This window comes from Microtus pennsylvanicus, chromosome 4 (assembly GCF_037038515.1).
Source record: "Microtus pennsylvanicus isolate mMicPen1 chromosome 4, mMicPen1.hap1, whole genome shotgun sequence".
Classification (NCBI taxonomy): domain Eukaryota; kingdom Metazoa; phylum Chordata; class Mammalia; order Rodentia; family Cricetidae; genus Microtus; species Microtus pennsylvanicus.
Genome location: NC_134582.1, coordinates 20,477,197 through 20,497,247, shown reverse-complemented (window position 1 = coordinate 20,497,247; position 20,051 = coordinate 20,477,197). Strand labels below are relative to the sequence as shown.

At 42.4% G+C, this 20,051-nt stretch overlaps 1 protein-coding gene across 3 annotated transcripts in view; it reads left to right on the top strand.

The window, feature by feature from the left end:
• The window catches only part of Malt1 (MALT1 paracaspase), a 54,954-nt gene continuing 34,903 nt past the window's right edge, over positions 1-20,051 (top strand). The window contains exons 1-5 of one of the 3 annotated variants that reach the window (XM_075968458.1): positions 1-242; positions 2,726-2,795; positions 8,646-8,852; positions 10,636-11,615; positions 17,116-17,282. In XM_075968458.1, coding sequence (XP_075824573.1) covers positions 11,389-11,615; positions 17,116-17,282 — 394 coding nt within the window. In that variant the 5' untranslated portion in view covers positions 1-242; positions 2,726-2,795; positions 8,646-8,852; positions 10,636-11,388. Of the gene's footprint in view, positions 243-2,629; positions 2,796-8,645; positions 8,853-10,635; positions 11,616-17,115; positions 17,283-20,051 lie in introns of those variants that run through there. The other 2 variants (XM_075968460.1, XM_075968459.1) reach the window with 2 other exon arrangements.

Here is a 20,051-nt window from a genome sequence, read left to right as displayed (position 1 = left end):
GTATCTCCATTTTCTGGTTTAGGCTGTCTGTGCTGGAGCCTGCAATTTTGCATTTCTAAGGAGCTCCCCACGATGCTGACACTGCCGAGGTAGGACCATCGTTTGAGAACTGTCACAGAGGTTAAAGAAGAGAGAGAAAAATTTTTCTAGGCTCCAAGGTCTTATCCAGATTGAAATGGGCAGGATGCTGGACCAGGTCAGCTAAGGTGCTCTATTGGTGTGACTTGGTTAAGACTGATCAGGTAAGTCTGCACTGCCGTTTTATAAGTTATTGTTTTCCATTGACGTGACAAAATGCCTGACCAAAAAATAATAATAATAATAACTTAAAGAAGGGAGGGAAGGAGGGAGAGAGGGAGGGAAGACTTACTTTGGCTCATGGTTTGATGGCTACCACCCGTTATGGTGGAGAAAGCATGGGACAGGAACCCTCACCTTTCCTGGAGACACATGCGCAAACATCTATGATAGAAACGGCTATGTAAAGAGCACCGGTGAAAGACCAAATCAATGATGTCATCCACCTCTGGTTTGTTGGGCGAAGGACTACTGATGAGTAATTGCCTGCCCCCCTACCACCACCAAATAGCTGCATCATAACACAACTCCAGCCTAGCATGGACGATGACCTCCCAGAGCCTGCATAGGCAGGGTCTCTTCCATAAACCTGTCTCTTGCATGCTCTAGCATTTCTCAGACCACATGCAGATGATGGCTGGAAACATGGGGGGGGGAGGCACTGTGGTTCCATGCTAGTGTCTAATGACCCTCTCACCACCCCCACCACCAGGCCCCAGCTGGGAGGGCCTCCTGCAGGTAGAGCAGCTGCAGCTGCTTAGACTTCACAACAGCAAAGGCAATGTTAGGCCCTAAATACAAAGCTCCACAAGGAGGTGATTTATAATGATGGAGGATTATACGGCTTATAACTCTGGAGTCTGGAAAGTAGAGAATAAAAAGCTGCTTCCTGGGTGCTGGGATTAAAGGTGTAACCCACCACACCCAGCCTTCCCCAATGGTTCCTCTCTAGATCACAGGGTGAGCACCAATATCCTGAAGGTTATGAATCCCTTCTTAGGCCATGGAAGATTTGTTAAGGAACTTTAAAAATCAACCCAAACCAACTAAAATCAGTCTAAGAGATTTGGGGGTGGGATATCAGTAATTTCTTAGGGTTTTTCAAATGAATATTGAGGATATAGATTATACCCAACATTAAATTTATCATTTTAATTTATGGGGATGGTTTAATTTTTGGTTTTGGTTATTGGCTTTTGGTGTTTTGATTTTAAATGTAAAAAGAAATATTTTATGTGTATGGGTATCTTGCTTGCATGTATGTCCGTGCACTTCATGCATGCCTGATGCCCTGGGAGGTGAGACGAGGGTGTCAGCTTTCTTGGAACTAGAGCGTAGATGATGTGAGCCACCATGTGAGTGCTGAGAGCCGAACCCAGGTCCCCGGGGAAAGCACCACTGCTCTTAGCCACCAAGCCACCTTCCCAGTCTCACTGTTTATTTCGTTGGTTTTGCTTGTTCATCTTGAGACAGAGGTTCATGTACCCCAGGATGGCCTTAAATTCCTTGTGTATCCAAGGATGGCTCATAATGTGGAACACACTACATAGTGAAAGTGTATGAAATCCTGACCCTTCTGGCACCTCTCAAATTCTAAGATTATAGGCATGCACTGTAAAGCCTAGCTTCATTGTAACCACTTTAAGTATCCAAGTTCGTAGCATGAAGTGCGTTCACAAGCATAGTAGAACCAGTATCCACTCTCAGAATGTTTCATCACCCCAGAGTATCTCTCTGCTTTCCTGGCTCCCCAGCCCCTGCAAGCCACCTCTTTATTTTCTGCCTCTGTGACAATCTATGAACCTCAGGTCACAGAATATTTGTCATTTTGCATCTGGATTATTCGCTGCATAATGCTTTCCAAGTTCATCCATGCTAAAACCTATATTAGTCTTTGCATATTTTTAAAGTTAGAGATCAAATCTAGGGCCTTGTATGCACTATGCTGAGCTACAGCCCCAACTGAGCTACAACCCCAACTCCTGCAGCATACGTCAGAAACAATCACTTTTGGTGTCTAAACAATATTCAATTATATTTATGTACCACATTTGACATTTGAATTTTTATATCAGTTTTAGTGCTGCTATGAACATTAGTACATAAACACTTGAGTCCTTGATTTAAATTCTTTGGGGTATATATACATGTACTAATAAAATGGGTTGTATCAATTCCCCCTAGAGGGTCTACAGTACCATCATGTGAGACTTACATGTAGCCTATGGTGAAAAACACTAGTATGCCAGCATCCCTCTTATCCAAGAGAGTGCAGATTGGAAGTAGATAGAAATTAATGAGTTCATTACTAGATGAATGTCTTTATATGCTGTACTTTAGTCAATGCAATTGTTATTACCAGAAATTTAAAAACCTGTTTTATGGTCAGTGCAGTGATAGCACTGTTGAAAATCCCAACACTATCTCATTTTATTAGAAATGACACCTCACTTGTAATTCCCACCTGCAACTGAAATCTATCTCCATAGTAAACATCATAGAATGTAAACATCATAGTTTCTAGATGTTTTTACTTGAAGATAATAAATCGTATAAGTTTTTTTCCTATCACAGTGTCACTTTTATTAGAATGTCTAGTTTTACTCTTGTCATAACACCTGTGCTCAAATATACTCTTTCTCCCCAGGGGGTTTCTACTCTGAGATACCAACTATCTTTTTCAAAGTTCTGTTGTCTTGCTGAAGATTGAACTGTGTGTAAGTTGTTTTTCTTGTTGTTCTGAGAAAATGCCTGACATTATAATTACAAAAGGATTTATTTTGGCTCACAGTTTGAGAGAGGATAGGGTCCATCACAATGGGAAAGGCCTGCTGGTGGGAGCAGGAGGTGCTGGTCATATTGCATCTGCAGTCAGGGAACAGAAATGAATACTGACGCTTAGCTGGCTTTCTTTTTTTTATTCAGTCAAGACTTCAGTCCCACCTCCCTCAGTTAAACCTTTCTGGAAAGCCCCTCATAGACTCCCCAAAGGTGTGCTTCCATGGTGATTCTAAACCCAACCGAGTTGACAGTGACTAGTCACAGTCTAGACTGATTCTTTGATTTTACAACAGCTTTCACCCAGGCATCAGCTGGGATTCTGTGTATAGACCCAGGGGAGGATAGTGAGAGATGAAAATAAACGTAGTATCCCTGCAGAAGTTCTACAGTTCTACACTTCAACACATATAAGTCTGTAACAAAATACTAATACTGAAACAAAAAGGAAGCAAGAAATAGTTGATTTTAGAACAAGGAACAAGGATAGACACCTCAAGATTAGCCAAATAACTTAACCTCTTCCTTTTTTCTTCATGCTTTACAATTTAAAAAAAATGTGTCTGTCTGGCTGTGGTGACATAGACCTATAATCCTAGCAACGGGGGGTCGAAGTGTAGAGGCTGCAATATCACGAGTTCAAAGCCAGTCTTGATACTATAATAAGTCTGACTCGAAACCAAGCACTAAAAAGTACTTGAGGCTGAGAGTAGTTCCTAAGTATGGGAGAAAATACAGTGCTTGGGGCATCTATGGTTGTCAGTGAGGGTGGCAGAAAGAGCAGGGTGGGTCAGTGCTGCTCGGACACTTCCTGGGTAGAGATGTGGCAGCCACTCCTAGTCTTGAGACGACACTTTAGAAATTACATGTATTTATGTGCTCATTCTGTTTATGTGTAGGTAGCTGTGCCAGGGTTCAATCTCTGAAACACACATTGTGAAGGAGGGAATCTGACCACAGTATACACCCTGGTGCACACACACCTGGTGCACACACACCTGGTGCACACACACCTGGGTCCATCCGTCCTTAGCAATACATACACAAAACGTAAACAGAACTGATTTGTTTGGGTTCCTCCTGAACAAAATAAGTGGAAGTTAATACCTCAGGATTTTTCAGTCATGATGATTCCTACAGTCTGGCAGCTCTGTGGCCCAATACCTGGCAAGAAATAACACGAGGGGAAAGGTTGATTGGGGCTCATGGTTTGTGAGAGTATGGCCCGTCATGACAGAGAAGGCCTGGCAGCTGAAGGCCTACCTTCTCCAGCGACGGCCCACCTCTTAAAGATCTATAGCCTTTCAAAACATCACCAGTTGAAGGCCAAGTGATCACACAGGAATCTGTAGGGGACATTTTCATTCAAATTCTAACAGTCCACTCATGGCTCCCAAAGGTCATGTTATCTCACTATCAGTCCAACTTTAAACCTTCCTACAGTCAGCTGGCAGGGTGGCTCAGCAGATAAAAGGTGTGTGCCTCCAAGTCTGACAATCGGAGCTGTATCCCCAAGATACATGTGATGGAACGAGAGAACAGACTCCTAGGAGTTGTCTTCTGGCCTCTCTATATATGTCATTGAACACATATGCCTGTGACACCTGCAACACATACACAAAAATAAATAAATGAAATAAAAAAACTTTTTATACGGCTTATAGTTCCAATATTGTTCAAAAGTCAAAAGTATCTTTTGTCACGAAGGCACTCTTAGCTATGAGGCCCAGCAAATCAAAACATAAAGTTACTTAATTTCAGCACATTATGGCACAGACTAAACATTCCCATTCCAAAAAGGAGGAATGGAACTATATCAAAACAAACAAAAAAAAAACTATACCAGAACAAGATCAAATCTAGCAGAGAAAACACAAACTCTGCAGCTCCATATCCATTATCCAAAACCTTGAGGTCCTTATCACACCGGAGGCTCCATACAACAGCCTCTCTACTTCTCCCTCCAGGGAATCTGACTGTGCCACACATTGCATGGATTCAATGGCTTTCAAGAACTTTGGTGCAAGGCATGATGGCCTTGTTTGAATGAAAGTAGTCCTCATAGGCTCATATATTTGCATACTTAGTCCCCAGTGGATGAGACATTTGGAAAGGATTATGAGGTGTGGTCTTGTTGAGGAGGGGTATGTCACTTGGAATGGGCTTTGAGATTTCAAAAACCCAGGCCAGGCTCAGTCTCTCTCTCTCTCTCTCTCTCTCTCTCTCTCTCTCTCTCTCTCTCTCTCTCTCTCTCTCTCTCTCTGCCTGCTGCCTGTGGATCAGAATATAGAGCTCTCACTATTGCTCCATCCAGTGCCTTGCCTGTTTTCTTCCCACCATGATGATAATGGACTAACCCTCTGAAAATGTAAGCAAGCCCCCAATTCCCCAGTTGAACTCTTTCATAAGAGTTGCCTTGGTCAAGGTGTCTCTTCACAGCAATAGAACAGTGACTAAGACACTCTGTAACTCTTGTGTTTTGTCTGCTTATCATGGTGGTGAGTATGCGAGTTTGATGCAATCTAGAGCCACCTGGGAAGGGAGTCTCAATGAGGGACTATCTGGATTGGGTTGGCCCATGGGCACATCTATGAAGGACTATCTTGTTTATAGTAAATGAGGTAGGAAAACACACCCACTGTGGGTGGCACCATTCCCTCGGCAGAGGATTGTGAACCACAGAAAGTGTTCTCTGCTCCCGATTAGGGATATGATTTCTTAAACTCCTGACAACGTGACATCCTCCTTTACCCTAGAATTGTGAGCTTACAGCATACTAAGGCTTTGCTAGCCCATGGCTCTAAGCTCTTCCCACAGCCCTCCTATGTTCTATTTCCAAACACATACAAACCATGTGGTCAGGATTATCATAGCAATAGCTTTTACTTCTCAGTATCCATTTTCTATATTCCATACTTTTTTCATACTAGCCAAAACTTAAAGGAATAAGAATTTACTTTCTTTATAATCCATCATGATAGGAAATGCATGGTATCTGAAGTGGCTGGGACTATGGCAGGGGCATAAGACTGCTTATTTACATCTGAGTGACTGAACAGGAAGTAGTAAGACTAGGACCAGAAGAGAGGTGAGGCTATACCCCTCAAGGCCCAGACCAAAGCAACCCACTTTCTAGAGCTAGGGCTCAAATCCATAATTTCCCAAATCACACTCTCAGCTGGGATGAGGTGTTAAAGACATGAGCCTGTGGGGGATATTTTACATTCAAATCTACAAAGACTGGTTAAAAGTAACTCTATATATTTCTTCAATTTATGGTTGCTTTTTTTTTTCATTCCTAGATTACTATTGGCAAAGATCACTTACTACCACAAAATACTATAGTACACTACACTATACTATATATAGACCGCTCATCTATACTATTTTATAATACTTTTTATTTAGATTTTGCTTTTCCAGAGTCCAGATATATAGCTCAGACTGGTCTTAAACCTTTGATCCTTCTATCTCAGCCCTCTGAGTACTCGCATTTCAGGCCCGCACCACCAAAGCCAGTTGTAAGACTCCTTGAACTTCTAGTCTTCTTTCTAGTGCAGACTAAATAAGTTCTCAAAACTCCAAAAGTTAAGTAACTATCGTGATTGCAATATTTCAAATATTCCCCATCACTTACTAAAATCAGAATTTCTCAAGCTTTAAGCTCTTGCCAGTTTTTAGGATTTCAACACCCTCACATGCCTTGGTAATTTTATAGGCCCTTTAGAGAAAAATTACATTTTAACTTAAATAAATTTGGCATTACTCTAGTCAAATTACTGGAGAACTGATGACTCTGACAGACATTTTCTTTTAAATACTATGAAAAGAAAATCGACATGCTATTAAAAAGGCATCCTGTATAACCCGCTGATGCTATAGTAGGCACAAACCTGTAACAACCTAGCCCTTTAGTCTGACTTATTCTGATCTGACTCCTTTCTTCAGTTTGGTCTTCGCCCTTTTTCTTGTGAGCCTCCAGTTCGCCTGAACCAACCACAGTTGTTCCCGTGGTTTCCTTGGGTCTTCTTCCTGCTCTGCTTATGAGAGCACTTCTCTCTCTGGCCACAAAGAAGGAAGTGCTTATCTTTGTCTTTCATTGTCTTTGGCTAAGGCTGTCTCACTGAGAAGTGGAGAAACCTCACAGCAATGTAAGCAATTCTTGTTCATTAATAAACTCTGTAAAGTGGCAGCTCAGCTGATTCTCTCTTTCACTGTGGGAAAAGGCCAGTTTTGTGTCTGTGAAGCAAATGCATTCCAGCATCCCTGATAGGTTTGTATGTTTGCTTGTATTTATCACTGCTAATCACATCATTAGAATCTCTTCCAAAGAGGCAACAATTTTTGGCTCCCTCACTAAAAAATGAGTTACATGAAATCTCTGACATATGTTCATTGTGTGTTTGCTGAGGTTCATGACTTCAACTTAAAACAAAACTATCCTCCAGCAGTACTTGGCACAAGGGTCAGACACAACGTAAGCACCCAGTGCCTATTGGCTGGCACTTGAATGGATGGATTTAGGCAAGTACAGTCTTCAAAATAACTAGAAGCAGTAAGATCTAGATGGTTCATTATGAGAGTAGGGTGTGGAACACTGGAATGATGTACTTAGCTACCATGTTTAAGTTATAAGTGAAATAAGATAATTCCCTCTGTTCTTTAGGAAACATCAGCCAAAATGGGCTACGAGGGATGTGGCCAGTATTGTGTCTGAGTGCGGCCTTCACGGTCCTACCTCAAGGATGAGTCAGAGAGGTCACTAAAGGTTTAGACATGGAGTAAGGGATGGGGACAATGAGTGACATTTAGTTGTTGTCATTTTCAGTTCCCTTATCTTCAGTATATACAGACCCAGAGGCCTTTAGATATTCTCCTATACCAAGTCTTTTAAGACCTGTTCATTTACGAACTATAGCATCTGTCATTTTTTGGTTAACATCCACAATCAAATTCTGTGAGAGAGAAAAAAACTGAGTCAGTGTCTACATCCATGAGTAAGATTAAGATTACATCATCAGACTTTTCTATGGACTGCAACCGTAAGCTTCCTCAAATTGTCCAGATTCACAGAGACTTTTATCCCTTTCAGCTAATAAGGAAAAACTCCCGGTGATATTTATTACCTATACATACGCATTATATTTAACGGACATTGGGAAGCCGTGATCTTTGGCCAGTGAAGGAAAGGCTCTTCCTGCCAAACCCGACAATCTGAGTTCAATCCAAGGACCCATACAGCGAAAGAAGGGAACCCTCTCTCAAAAGTTGTCTTCTGGCCTCTGCATGTTTGCTCCCGCTAACCTCCCCCCCCCCCGCCTGCTGCCACCACCACATATACACATTCACACAATAAATAAATGAATTTTTCATTAAAATTTTAGAAAATTTTAAGTTAAAAATTAAAGCCATTTCTAGATGGTTGTGGCTCATGTCTTTAATCCCAGCACTCAGGAGGCAGAGACAAGGCAGATCTCTGTGAATTTGAGGCCAGACTGGTCTACAGAGCGAGTTCCACGACAGGCTCCAAAGCTACAGAGAAACCCTGTCTAGGAAAAAAAAAATAAAGCTACTCATACATTTTCTCTTGGCATTAATATAATTGTTGGGAGAGAAAAACAAAGCTAAGTTCTTAAAATGTTCCCAAAATTAATGTATCAGTTTTCAAAGTACTAACTAATATAGACATACGCCACATAACATGGTGATCAACAACTATGCTAATTGGTTTAACAAAAACTAGGGGCATCTGGGAAGAGGGAATCTCAACTGAGACAATGCTTCATTAGATTGCCTGCAGGCACGTCTGAGGGACATACTGTTGATTGATGGAGGAGAAACAAGCTCACTTTGGGTAGTGCCATCTCCACCCAAAGTTGTATAAAAAAGCAATCTGAGCAAGCCATGGAGGCAAACCAGGAAGCCGCATTCCCTGTACGGTCTCTACATCAGTTCCTGCCCTGCCTGAGTGTCTGCCCTGACTTCCCTTAATGGTGGTAAGATGAAATAAACCCTCATATGTTGTTTTTGGTAGTGGTGTTGATCATAGCAACAGAAATCAAACTAGAATAACAACAGACTGCACCTGTTGTCCCAGGAGACTGGGTTCACACAACAAAAATCACCTCATGAATGGAGGTTCCTATGTCCCACAATCATCGTGAGCTCCTGGGTTTCACAGAGCTGGGGGGAGGAGGGTAGGAACTCAGTGAATGATACATCCTGTGCCTAAGAGATGGCTGACAGATAACTGAGTTCAATAGTGGGAACCTTCGTGGTGAAAGAGAGAACTGACTTTTACCATTTGTCCTCTGATCTCCATACAGGTGCCACGGCACATGCAATTGCATGCACATAGGCAGATAAGTAAATGAAAACAATAAACATGTCTGTAATGGAAAAAAATCACCGCATGATGCATTTCTCAGAATGTACTCCCACCCTCAAGTCATGGATATGCTGTGCTTACTTTTCCCAGTCATAGGCACAGAAACTAAAGCTCAGCAGACAGGTTCACTAACTCACCTAAGGGGATATCAGCAATAAGTGGCAGCATCAAGTTGTGAACTCACAGCTAACTTTAAAAGTCACGCATGCCCCAGAAGAAAAGTGAAAATTAGGTAGTAGAAATATAAGGACTTTATTAAGAGAAGAAATATACCAACCATAAAATGCAATGTCTGTCAAAGTACGGAATGGAGGGTAGCAGAAAAGGTGGCTGTGTAGATTCTAAAATAGTAGACAGAAAAAAAAAACTCTTAGGAGGAGGGCGAAGTGAAAGAGGCACTTGGAGAACAGGGGGATGGGAAGGGAAGCCACATGGCACCTAGCTGAGCTATACTGCATAAGGAAGCCCAGACTGCAAACAGAAAGGATACCCACATGGTAAATAGTATAAGCATGGACTTATGATCTTTTCACATAGGAGAAGCTTCATAAGTAATGACCTGCGCAAGTAGGTTTGGAAGGGGAAATAAAATTATTGGATTTAAATTTAATTGAATTTCAATTAAAAGGTAGAATGACAATAGATGAGGAAACTTAGGACTGGAGATGTAACATAGCTGACGGAGTGCTTGTCCAGCAAACGACAGGCCTCCGTTTCTAGAACCAGGTCTGCATAGAACTGTGCACGGTTGTGAACACCTGCAGCCCCAGCTCTCAGCATCACGGTGCAGAGAGGACAAAGTTTAAGGCCAGCTTGAACGACATGAGGTAAACTGGGCCGGGAAGGCTTGTACCTCAGGGCTGATTGGTCACCCTAAATTGTTTGTTCCTATGTCAAACAAGCCTATAGTTTCCAACGGGATAACAACCTTTGCTGTGGATGAGACTAGGCAAGAGATAAATGTAGTTCTTCCTACCGCTTTGTCTAGAATCTAGGCGGTGTTCATATTCCAAGCAGTTCCCCTGCATGATCTAAATCATCTATGATCTAGACTCATGAGCTAGGGTCTAGATTATCCAGGGGAACCGTTTGGAATATGAACACTGTGACAGTTTGATCTGAAGGACACCACACCATTACTGCTAAAATCCATTTGCAGGATCTAATAAGTTAAAATAGACAGGAAGTATTTGGGTTTTGCTTGCTTGCTTTTGCGGAGCTGAGGATGGCTCCAGAGCTTTAGACATGCCAGACCAGAGTCCTACCACCTAACTGCACGATTGAATCCCTCAGTCTTAAAATAAAAAGACTCGAAGCGAGTTGGGTCAATTCCCTTACGAGTATCTAAATCTCCAATTCCACTACTTTCCTCTGGCGACATCATCCGCTAGCAGAGGAAGCGTCTGCTGAGGTTGCCCAATGTGGGGAGCTGGCGGCCTCTTGGAGAACACCGCACATACGCAAGCCCCGGGGTCCTCGGAGAGCAGACGCGCGCGTGGGGGCGCCGCCAGGAAGCGCGTGCTACCCTCTCCGGCGTGAGGTAAGCATCCTCCCACGGTCCCGGGAAGCTCCTACGCCGCAGGCTTCCTAGCTGTGGCAATGCCTCCACCGCTGCTTCCTCCAACTGTTCTACCCACCCATCCCTTCCTGCTCCGCAGACTCAGAAGCCGCCCGGGAAGGGCGGCCGCATGCCCCGCCCACATCCCGCCCCGTGCGAAGAGGGGGAGGCAAGCCGGTGGCACGCCCGCAGCCAGACCCCGCCCCCTGTCCCGCCCCCCTCACCGCAGGTGGGACTGTAGCCACTCGTGAACCGGCCCCACCCTAGGGCCCGCCCCCAAGCCCAACTCTCCCTGCAATTGGAGAGGCCGCCCGCACGTAGCAACGAGGCCCCACCCAAACTCCGCCCACACACGCGCAGCCCGGCCCCGCCCCCCTCTTCGGCCGGCGCGCCCCGGGGCTTCTCAGGGGAACCTGTCGCGCGGGCCGGGAGCAGTACTTCTTCCTGTGAGGGCCTCACTGTGCGGCGGACTTCTCCTTCCGCTCCTGCTACTCGCGGGACGGCGAGGAGCAAGCGGAAGGTGCACACGGGCGCCGAGGCCCGAGGTGACCGGCTGGAGCTGGGCGGCGGGGCCACCGGCGTAGCCATGTCGCTGTGGGGGCAGCCGCTGCAGGCCTCGCTGCCCCCGGCTGTGCACCCTCCTCCGACCGCGCCCTCGGGGCCTCCGAGCGCCCCTCCAGCCGGCGCAACCCTCAACCGCCTGCCGGAGCCGCTGCTGCGGAGGCTCAGTGAGAGCTTGGACCGCGCGCCCGAGGGCCGGGGCTGGAGGCAGCTGGCGGAGCTGGCGGGCAGTCGGGGACGCCTCAGGCTCAGGTGAGCGGGGACGCGCGACCCTCGGGTAGAGGGGTGTGCCCCGGGGCAGGGAGTCGCGCGAGACCGGCAGGGACCCTGGGATCGGGAAGGAACTGGCACTTAGGGCCAGATGGCACCTTCACACCGACCTTCCTCCCCTGAAGCTGGAGAGCCCTGGCTGGGAATGAACCCGCGCTGTTTTAATAGGAGGAAAGCTTATCAGCAGGGTTGTAATCCGATGGGTTTTAAAGCAAAAGAGAGGGATGTGGACACCGCCCTCGGACCCCAAAAGGGCGATCCCGAGGGACCCGGGCGGGTGGAGGAGCGAGGCGTGCAGGGGTTCCTGGAGGCTGGGTAGAGAGAGACAGAAGGAGAGGAAAGACGGGACAAAATTCCCCATTGGTTTCAGTCCAGCGAGCTGACCAAACTTTATCCTGACTTCACCACGTACATTAGACTCTTGAGAAATTAAACTGCTTTCCTGCTGAGAAAAGGGACCGCTGACATATGCCTTGGCCCCACAGTCGGTGTTTCTCAACGTTTTGGATCTCAAGATGACGTGTTGAAGACGACAGATAGGTTTTGTGGGGGTTCTGTATCTTCTGCAGGTGTATACGAATATTTATCATTTGAAAGTAAAACCAATAACCCTTAAAATATTGATCTTAAAAGTAATTCTTACACAGTCGCAGAAACAATGTCAGGGTTTTTTTTTTCTTCAGAAAAAGTTTATCCAAAACCAAATAGAGCATTGGTTAACATTTTTAAACTCTGTTGCTTTGGTTTGGTTGGTTTTTGTTTTTCAAAACAAGATCTTGCTATGTGTCCTCGGATTTCTCTGTCCTGCTTCAGTCTCCCTAACGCTGGGATTCCAAGCTGGCACTGTCATATTCATCTTGAAGTCTTTTTCCCTTCTTGGTTTTTGCGACAGGATCTCACTGTAGCCTGTGGTGTCCTGAAACACCATGTCAACCACTCTAGTCCAGATCTTGTAGCCTTCATTCTTCCTGCCTCAAAATGCTGAATGCTCTGGACGTCTTTACAGTGCCGTAGTTTAATTGTAGAGTTGGATTCTTTTCTGTATTTGATTCATTCCGTTGAGCATCGTATCAGAACTCTAGAAACTTGTGTATACACCTTGAAAAATAAATAGAAAATGGTGACTTAGTACTAGTAAGAAAAAAAAGTGTTTTAACCTTATGGGTCACCTGAAGGTGGACTCAGGAGCTGCACTAGGGGTTCCCACATGAACTGTGAACCTTATACACCTGTTAAGGTTTCAACCTGCCTTTTAACTCCTCCAGTTTCTTGTCAAATAACTAAACTTAAACTTTTACTGAAATTATTTGTGTGCATCTTTATAAGCTCAGGAGCAGGAGTCATTTCTCATACATAGAACTCTTAGACAAATACTTCTTAAACCAAGAGGGGAGTCTTCACTCAAAGTTATATTGATTGAGTGCTTCTTTTTAGCTGGAAGTTCTGATAGACTGGTTTTTGGGAACATTCACAGTAACATGTGAAATGCTGGGTTGGATGTAAACAGTATCCTTTATTGAACACATAGTGTGTTACAGTGTCCTGCTTACATGCATTATCCACCTTAACCTTCCCAACAACCCTGAGCTTCAGAGTTTAGGACTGAGGCAGAGTACTGTTGGTATGGGATTATTGCTCAAGTAGAAGAGGCCCATGTTGCCTGATTTTTAAAAAAATCAGAAAATGGCAAACTAAGCTGGTGCCACATACTTATAATCCTAGCACTTGGGAGGCAGAGGCAGGAGAATCAAGGAGTTCAAGACCAGGCACGTGAGACCCTGTGTCAGAGAAGAAGTCAGACAAACAACGGACTAGCAAAGCTGAGCAAAGGACTTAGTTCTGTTCTAGGGAAAAAAGATACTGGTGTTGGGTATCCAAAAAGATAGAAAATGTTATTCAAACTTCATAAATTTCCCAACTTCTAGACTTACATGATACAAGAAATTGTTTTCTTTGAGGGCAGATCTGCAGGATATTATGGCGTTAACTGTGAATCCAGTTAAGGAAGGTGCTAGGCTTCCTGGAGAGAGCCTATGTGGAGATGGAGGAAGACACAAGAGTCAGTGTACTAAGCTACTAAACTATAAAAGGAGTGGGTTCTTGATTCTGGGTATTAAGTTTCCCTTCCCACGCCTTCAGGAAGATATTGCTAAGTAAACTGCAGAATGGTATTAATCATTGTTTGGGGGAATTTAGGGAAACGTTTGAATTACAAGGAGTTATTAATATAGAGAGAAGGCCAGTTACTGTCCACTTTTAGGATATTAGAATTTGAGATAGATTTCATGAGTCTTTCAAGATAGTGTTTAGATAGCTCCGTGTAGGTTAGTTGGGGTAGGGAGGGTTGGAGAATCTGGTAGTAAACTCACACTGATTGACATTAGAAGAATTGGTTGCTATTAAAAGTTAGTACTGAAAGCCAGGCACATCTTTAATCCCAGCACTTAGGAAGCAGAGGCATGTGATCAGTGTTGAGTTCTGGGGCAGCCAGTGCTACATAATCAGACGCTATCTCACAAACAGCAACAAAAATTAGCGCTGAAAACTTGAAACTGGCAAGTCTGAACCAAAGGGATAGGTAGTTACAGCTGGAGATGCTTACTGTGTTTAAGACCTTTTTAAACGTTCTTTTCAAGTGACTTCATGCTGGTGGTAGAAGAGTGTCTGGTAATAAGAGGTGGTAAAGACATTGTCCTCTGGTTGCAGAGAGTCTGGTCCAGAATGTATGACAAGTCGTGGGGAAACATGAAGTGCCTTCCCCAGTCACTGAATTCACAGCCCTAATCTCAGAATGTTGTCTTTTCTACTTATTTTTCTTCTTTCTTTTTTTGCTGTTTTGGTTTGTTTGAGGTGAAGTCTTACTACATAGACCAGGCTGGCCTTAAACTTATCATGATCCTCCTGCCTCTGCTTTCTGAGTGCCACCGTTCTTACTCGACCTGTTATCACACTTCCCTTTCACTCCTTACATTTTTAATTAAGCGGCATTATTAAGAATTTAATAATATAAACCACAGGGAGGGTCCATTCAGAGCTATCTCCAGAGATGAGGAATATCAGAAACGTTTTCAGGTGATTATTGATGATTTAGTTTGAATCTTTGCATGTAGTCTAGTTTGCTCTAACCAGAGACATGTAGGAATGCCCTGTATTCAAACCCTGATTGTGTTCAAACTGATCTAACATCAGACATTTAAGTGAGGATCTCAGAGAGAGCTTCCTCTGCCTCTCAGGTGTCGGAATCAAAGGTATGCACCACCATGCTTGACTAAAATCAGATGTCTTTGCTGCCAGTTGAGACAGTCTTAGAGTGTCAGCATATGTTGATTGGTGGTGAGTGGAACAGCTGGCCTCCAAGGATTGGCAGAACTTTCAGAAGGCTTGAAAGTAGGGTTGTGAAACATGAGCCAAGGGGGAACATCTGTTGCCGCTAGTCTGCAGCATGAAGATGCTCTTTAGCTGCAGAAATCTTACCCTCAAGCAGATCATGATAAAACAGAAAGCATGTATTTAAAAGATTAATGCAAATGTCCCTTATCTGTCTGTTCAGTCTGAATTCTGAAGTGTGCTAGAAGTCAAGCTTTTATATCTCAAATGCTTTTCTACCTAATCTTCTGATGTTATCCTTCACTGACGGTTTTAAATAGTCAAGCTGATTACAACTATTAAGTATATCTGCTTTCCCCAGATGTGTGTGTGTGTGTGTGTGTGTGTGTGTGTGTGTGTGTGTGTGTGTGTGTGTGTAGACTGCTATAGCTGTCTCCTCTTAAATGACTAGTAGGCATCTTAAATGTAACATGTGCAAAACTTAGTATGTACCCTCCAGTAAACCTCTTGCTCTTAGTTCTCTGTATCTGAGTGACTACTACATCTCCCCAGTTGACCAGAAAATCCAGTCACTCCAGACTTCACTTGTATACACATCATCTTTGTCAGTAAATCCTGACTGCTATGTATTCAGTATATATTTGGAATCCAGCATCCACTGCCACACTAGGCTAAGCCTACATATCTCACCCAGTTTTTTTTTTAGTAGTTGCTTGAGTTCTCCTTTACTCCATTCCAACCTGTTCGAAACACAACAGTAAGAATGCTTCTTTCAAAATATTGGTTAACAAGTTGGGGTTGTAGCCAATTCTATAGGACCTAAAAATTTTTTAAAAGCAAAATTTCGGCTGCTTCAGTGATAAAGAAGTTCTTTTATTTCTAAATTTAAGTTTTTAGAAACCACATCAAAACACTCTTACAAGAACATAACTAAAAGAGGAAAAATAAAAGTTGGCTAAGTGTACATATCACCTTAACCAAAAACCAGTGAGTGCCCATGCAGAAAAGCAGTAAAGCAAAAGATATACAAAATCTTACTTCTAGTTTTATACCTTGTTTTGGAACAGAAATATCTAACCTCAATTTGATCTTTGTTAAGAAGGAAAACTCTGGCCATTGAACTTTTTTTTTTATATCAGTTAGAACATCCCTTGTTTATATCTGATGTAATTTCAAGTCTCAGTGACTGGCAAACTTCTGAATCATGAAACGTGTATTTTGTGTACTGCACTCATGTATTTATGAATCTCCTATTCATGTGAACACTTAGTAACTTATTTCTAATACATGTTCTTTGACAAGGCTTCTTATGACTTTTCTAGTTTCTAACTTTATAACATTGATTATCCTATCCAGTATCATTTTTGAGGCATTAGCTTCTCTGTTCTTAGTACTTCTCACACTGTTTATATCTGATCATGCTATGATTTACAGTATCTTGGCCTCATGGGATGAGAAGCACATTCCTCTCAAATGAGAGCAGCATCTTGCTAACTGGGTAGTCCCTTCATTTTGAGTCATATTTGGCTTCATCTTTTAAAAACGTTAAGGGAGCTGTAATTCTGTTAACCTGAACATATATCATGCTTAAGATTCAGCTGGAAGTTTATCAGAAATGCTGTCTAAAATAATCAAAGGATGTTGAATCCAGTAGTCATTATCATCTATAGCTTTTCAAACCTTTTGTGTCTTTACTGCAACTGTTAACCATAGAGTATTTGATACACAAATAAAAATATTTATATTTTAAAAAAAGAACCAAAAAGAAGAAAGAGTGAAAAGAAAAGGAAGGAAGAGTGCAGAGGCCTGGTGCAGTGCCCTAACACTCAGCAGCTGGGAGGAGACAGGTAGCTCTCTAAATTCAAGATCAGCTGATCTTTATAGGAAGTTCCAGGCCAGCCAGAGCTACATAGTAAAACTCTGTTTAAATAAATAAATAAATAGAGTGAAGAAATTTTCTAGTCTTTTTTAGGATAAAATTTCTCTCAGTCTCTTTAAAAGTAATTATAGGAGCTAAGGGGGAGAAGAGGAAGGAATGCCGGAGGAGGGAAAGGAGGATGGAGGGGCTTAGTTTTCATCATGTAATTAGTTTCCTGCCGCCTATAATGGTCCAGCTACATATTGGGCATATCATGAATTAAATCTGTTGTTTCAGTTGCCTAGACCTGGAGCAGTGTTCTCTTAAGGTACTGGAGCCAGAAGGAAGCCCAAGCTTGTGTTTACTGAAACTAATGGGTGAAAAAGGATGTACAGTCACAGAATTGAACGACTTCCTACAGGCTTTGGAGCACACTGAGGTTCTTCAGCTTCTCAACCCCCCAGGTAGATGGTTTTTGTTTTGTTTTGTTTTTTCCTTTAGGAACGTTCCTCAAAAATTCATGGAGTCAGATTTAGAGAAAAGCACATCTTTTAACCAGGTAAATTGTGTTCAGTATTTTTTAGAATATATAAATGCATAGAGCATCATTCTCTCCCCCCACTCCCCCATTGAGACCAAAGGAAAGCATCAAAAGTGTTGGATTATAGTTCAAGAAGCAAGCTACATAGGACATTTTAAGCAATTATTTTAAAAATGTGATGTAACCACATATTTAATATTAGAGAATTATGCAATAATATTATAGTTCAGTACAAGACTCCCCTATTGTAGAAAGATGCATGCTAAAGTATTTACATGTAAGGTTTCTATAGCATACACTGAAATACACAGAAACACAAATACACAAAAATAAAAATGAAATTCAAAATTAAAAACAAAACAAATAGGAAACAGGCTGGAGAGAGAGCTACTTCAAAAAATAGAAAACAGTTTGTCCATGTAGCTGCAGGTGAAGTTGATCAACCACAGTGATATCAGAGAGGAAGGACCTTTCATCAAGTTGCTTGATTGGGCCAGGTATGGTAGTCCATGTCTGTAGTCCCAGTACTGTAGAGACTAAAAGGAAGACCAAGAGTTCCAGGCCAGCCTAGACTACATAGTGAGATTCTGTTTCAGATAAACAAACATTGCTGGTGGCAGCAGCTGTGCAAGCCTCCTTTCCAGGATTCCATTTGGCCATATGTTCCATTAGAAGCGAATAATCCAGTCAAGCATGGAAAGACTGTAAAAGTTAGACTTGATGCTCTCTATTTTACACAATTTTGGTGTATTAATTAATGTTTCCTTATATAGCCAAACTGGTTATTATGTATTTTTAAATTATTTATGTATATGTGCACATGTCTATATAAGTTTGTTCACCACATGCATGCAGGTGCTTCGAGGCCAGAGGGCATAGGATCCCCTGGAGCTGAAGTTATAGGTAGTTTGTGAACTGCTTGATGGTGAGTGCTGGTCACTGAACCTGTATCCTCTATAAGAGCACTAAATACTCTTAACCACTGAGCCATCCCTTCAGCTTCTCTGATATAGTTTGACTATGAAAAATTAGGAATATAAGATATAGTGGTAAATTGCCAATTACACCTACCAGAAACCCAAACTCAAATTGATGAGGGTAAATTATTATTTCTACCTGAAACACCCAGAAGTGGAAAAAGACTTCCTAAGAGACAGAGAAGAACCCTAAGTGTAATGTTTTTCCTCTTCTTTCTTGTCATTGACTTCCTTCTAAAACTGACACTCACCTAGCCCAGGATGTCTGCTAGGTGTTCTTAAGCTCATTTATCTTTGTCCCAGAATGCTAAGCAAAAAGGCAGGTTTATTCTAATTAACTAGTTTTGCTCACTTGCTTGTTCCTCATACTTTCATTGTAGCCAAGATGTGGAATGTGTTGATATGCCTGGCTTAAAGCCAAGAATGAAGTTAGGCTGAGTCAGCTTTCCAGGAACCACATGGATCACCAAACAAGAATAGACTTGCTGGATAAGAAAAAGAGGCAGGCGACCTGGAGATGTAACCAGGCTGCTGACTACAAATACAAAGGGTCCTAGACTCCCAGCCTTCCTCTTATACCCTTGCATACCTTCTTTTGAGGTGTACAGTATTGAATGGTTGGCTTCAACTGGAGCCTATGAGCTAGGAGCAATGAACTGCTAATGCAGATGCCACGTGCTGTTATTGCCCATCTCTAAAGGAGCATTTAAATTTTTTTATATACTCAGTACTTCAATTAACAGGTACTCAGAAGTTCTAAAAATTGAAATCTACTAGCTTAATGCACTGTACTATCTACTAATTTCTCATGCTTTATAGAACACCAAAGCCTCTGAAAATCTAAGCCTTTCTGAGAAATAAATATAACTTTTGAATCTTATTCTCCTTTTTAGTAATATAATCACTCTGACTGTAGGTTACATGCAGCGAGTGGGCTGTTCTCTGCCTCAGAGAGTTACAGGAATCACATGGAATGGAAGCCCATGCCTGTAATTCATCATTCAGAAAGCTGAAGTAAGAGGAGCACCATGAGTTTAAGGTTAGCCTGGACTACGTAGTTAGTCCAGGCAAGCTTTAGCTACAGAGTAATTCTATTTATCAGACAGACAAAAAATAATTATAGAACTATCTTTTATGTTTTAATAACAAATTTGAGAATAAGACTATCGTAAGAAAAAGATAAGCTCTGACAAAAATCAGTTTAATTTGTGACTTTACTTGGAATTATTCATTGAACACTTCTTGTATTCCATTATCTTCACAGTTTCAGGCATTAAGTATATGGATTCAGAGATGAACAAGGCAATCATTTCTGCCTATTAAAAAGGTCTTTGAATTATAAACCAGATGTAGTAGCATACATCTTTAATCTGAGAACTTGGAAGGTAGAGATAGATTCCTAAGTTCAAAGCCAGCCTGGTTCTAGCACAGCTGGAACTACATAGTAAGATCCTGTCTCAAAAACAAAACAGTCTGTGTGTGTGTGTGTGTGTGTGTGTGTGTGTGTGTGTGTGTGTGTGTATGTGTGTGTGTGTGTAAGTTTATCTGATCGCCTGCTTTCCTTTTTAATACATTAATAAATCTTACTGAAGATGTAGAATGTGCTGGTATTTTCTCTGTTTTGTACTTAATGCCATTTTTTTAAAAAAAATTGAGTTCCTATTCCAGAGAAAGCCATGTTTTTCTCTGACAGTCCTTGCAGAGAGATATGATTA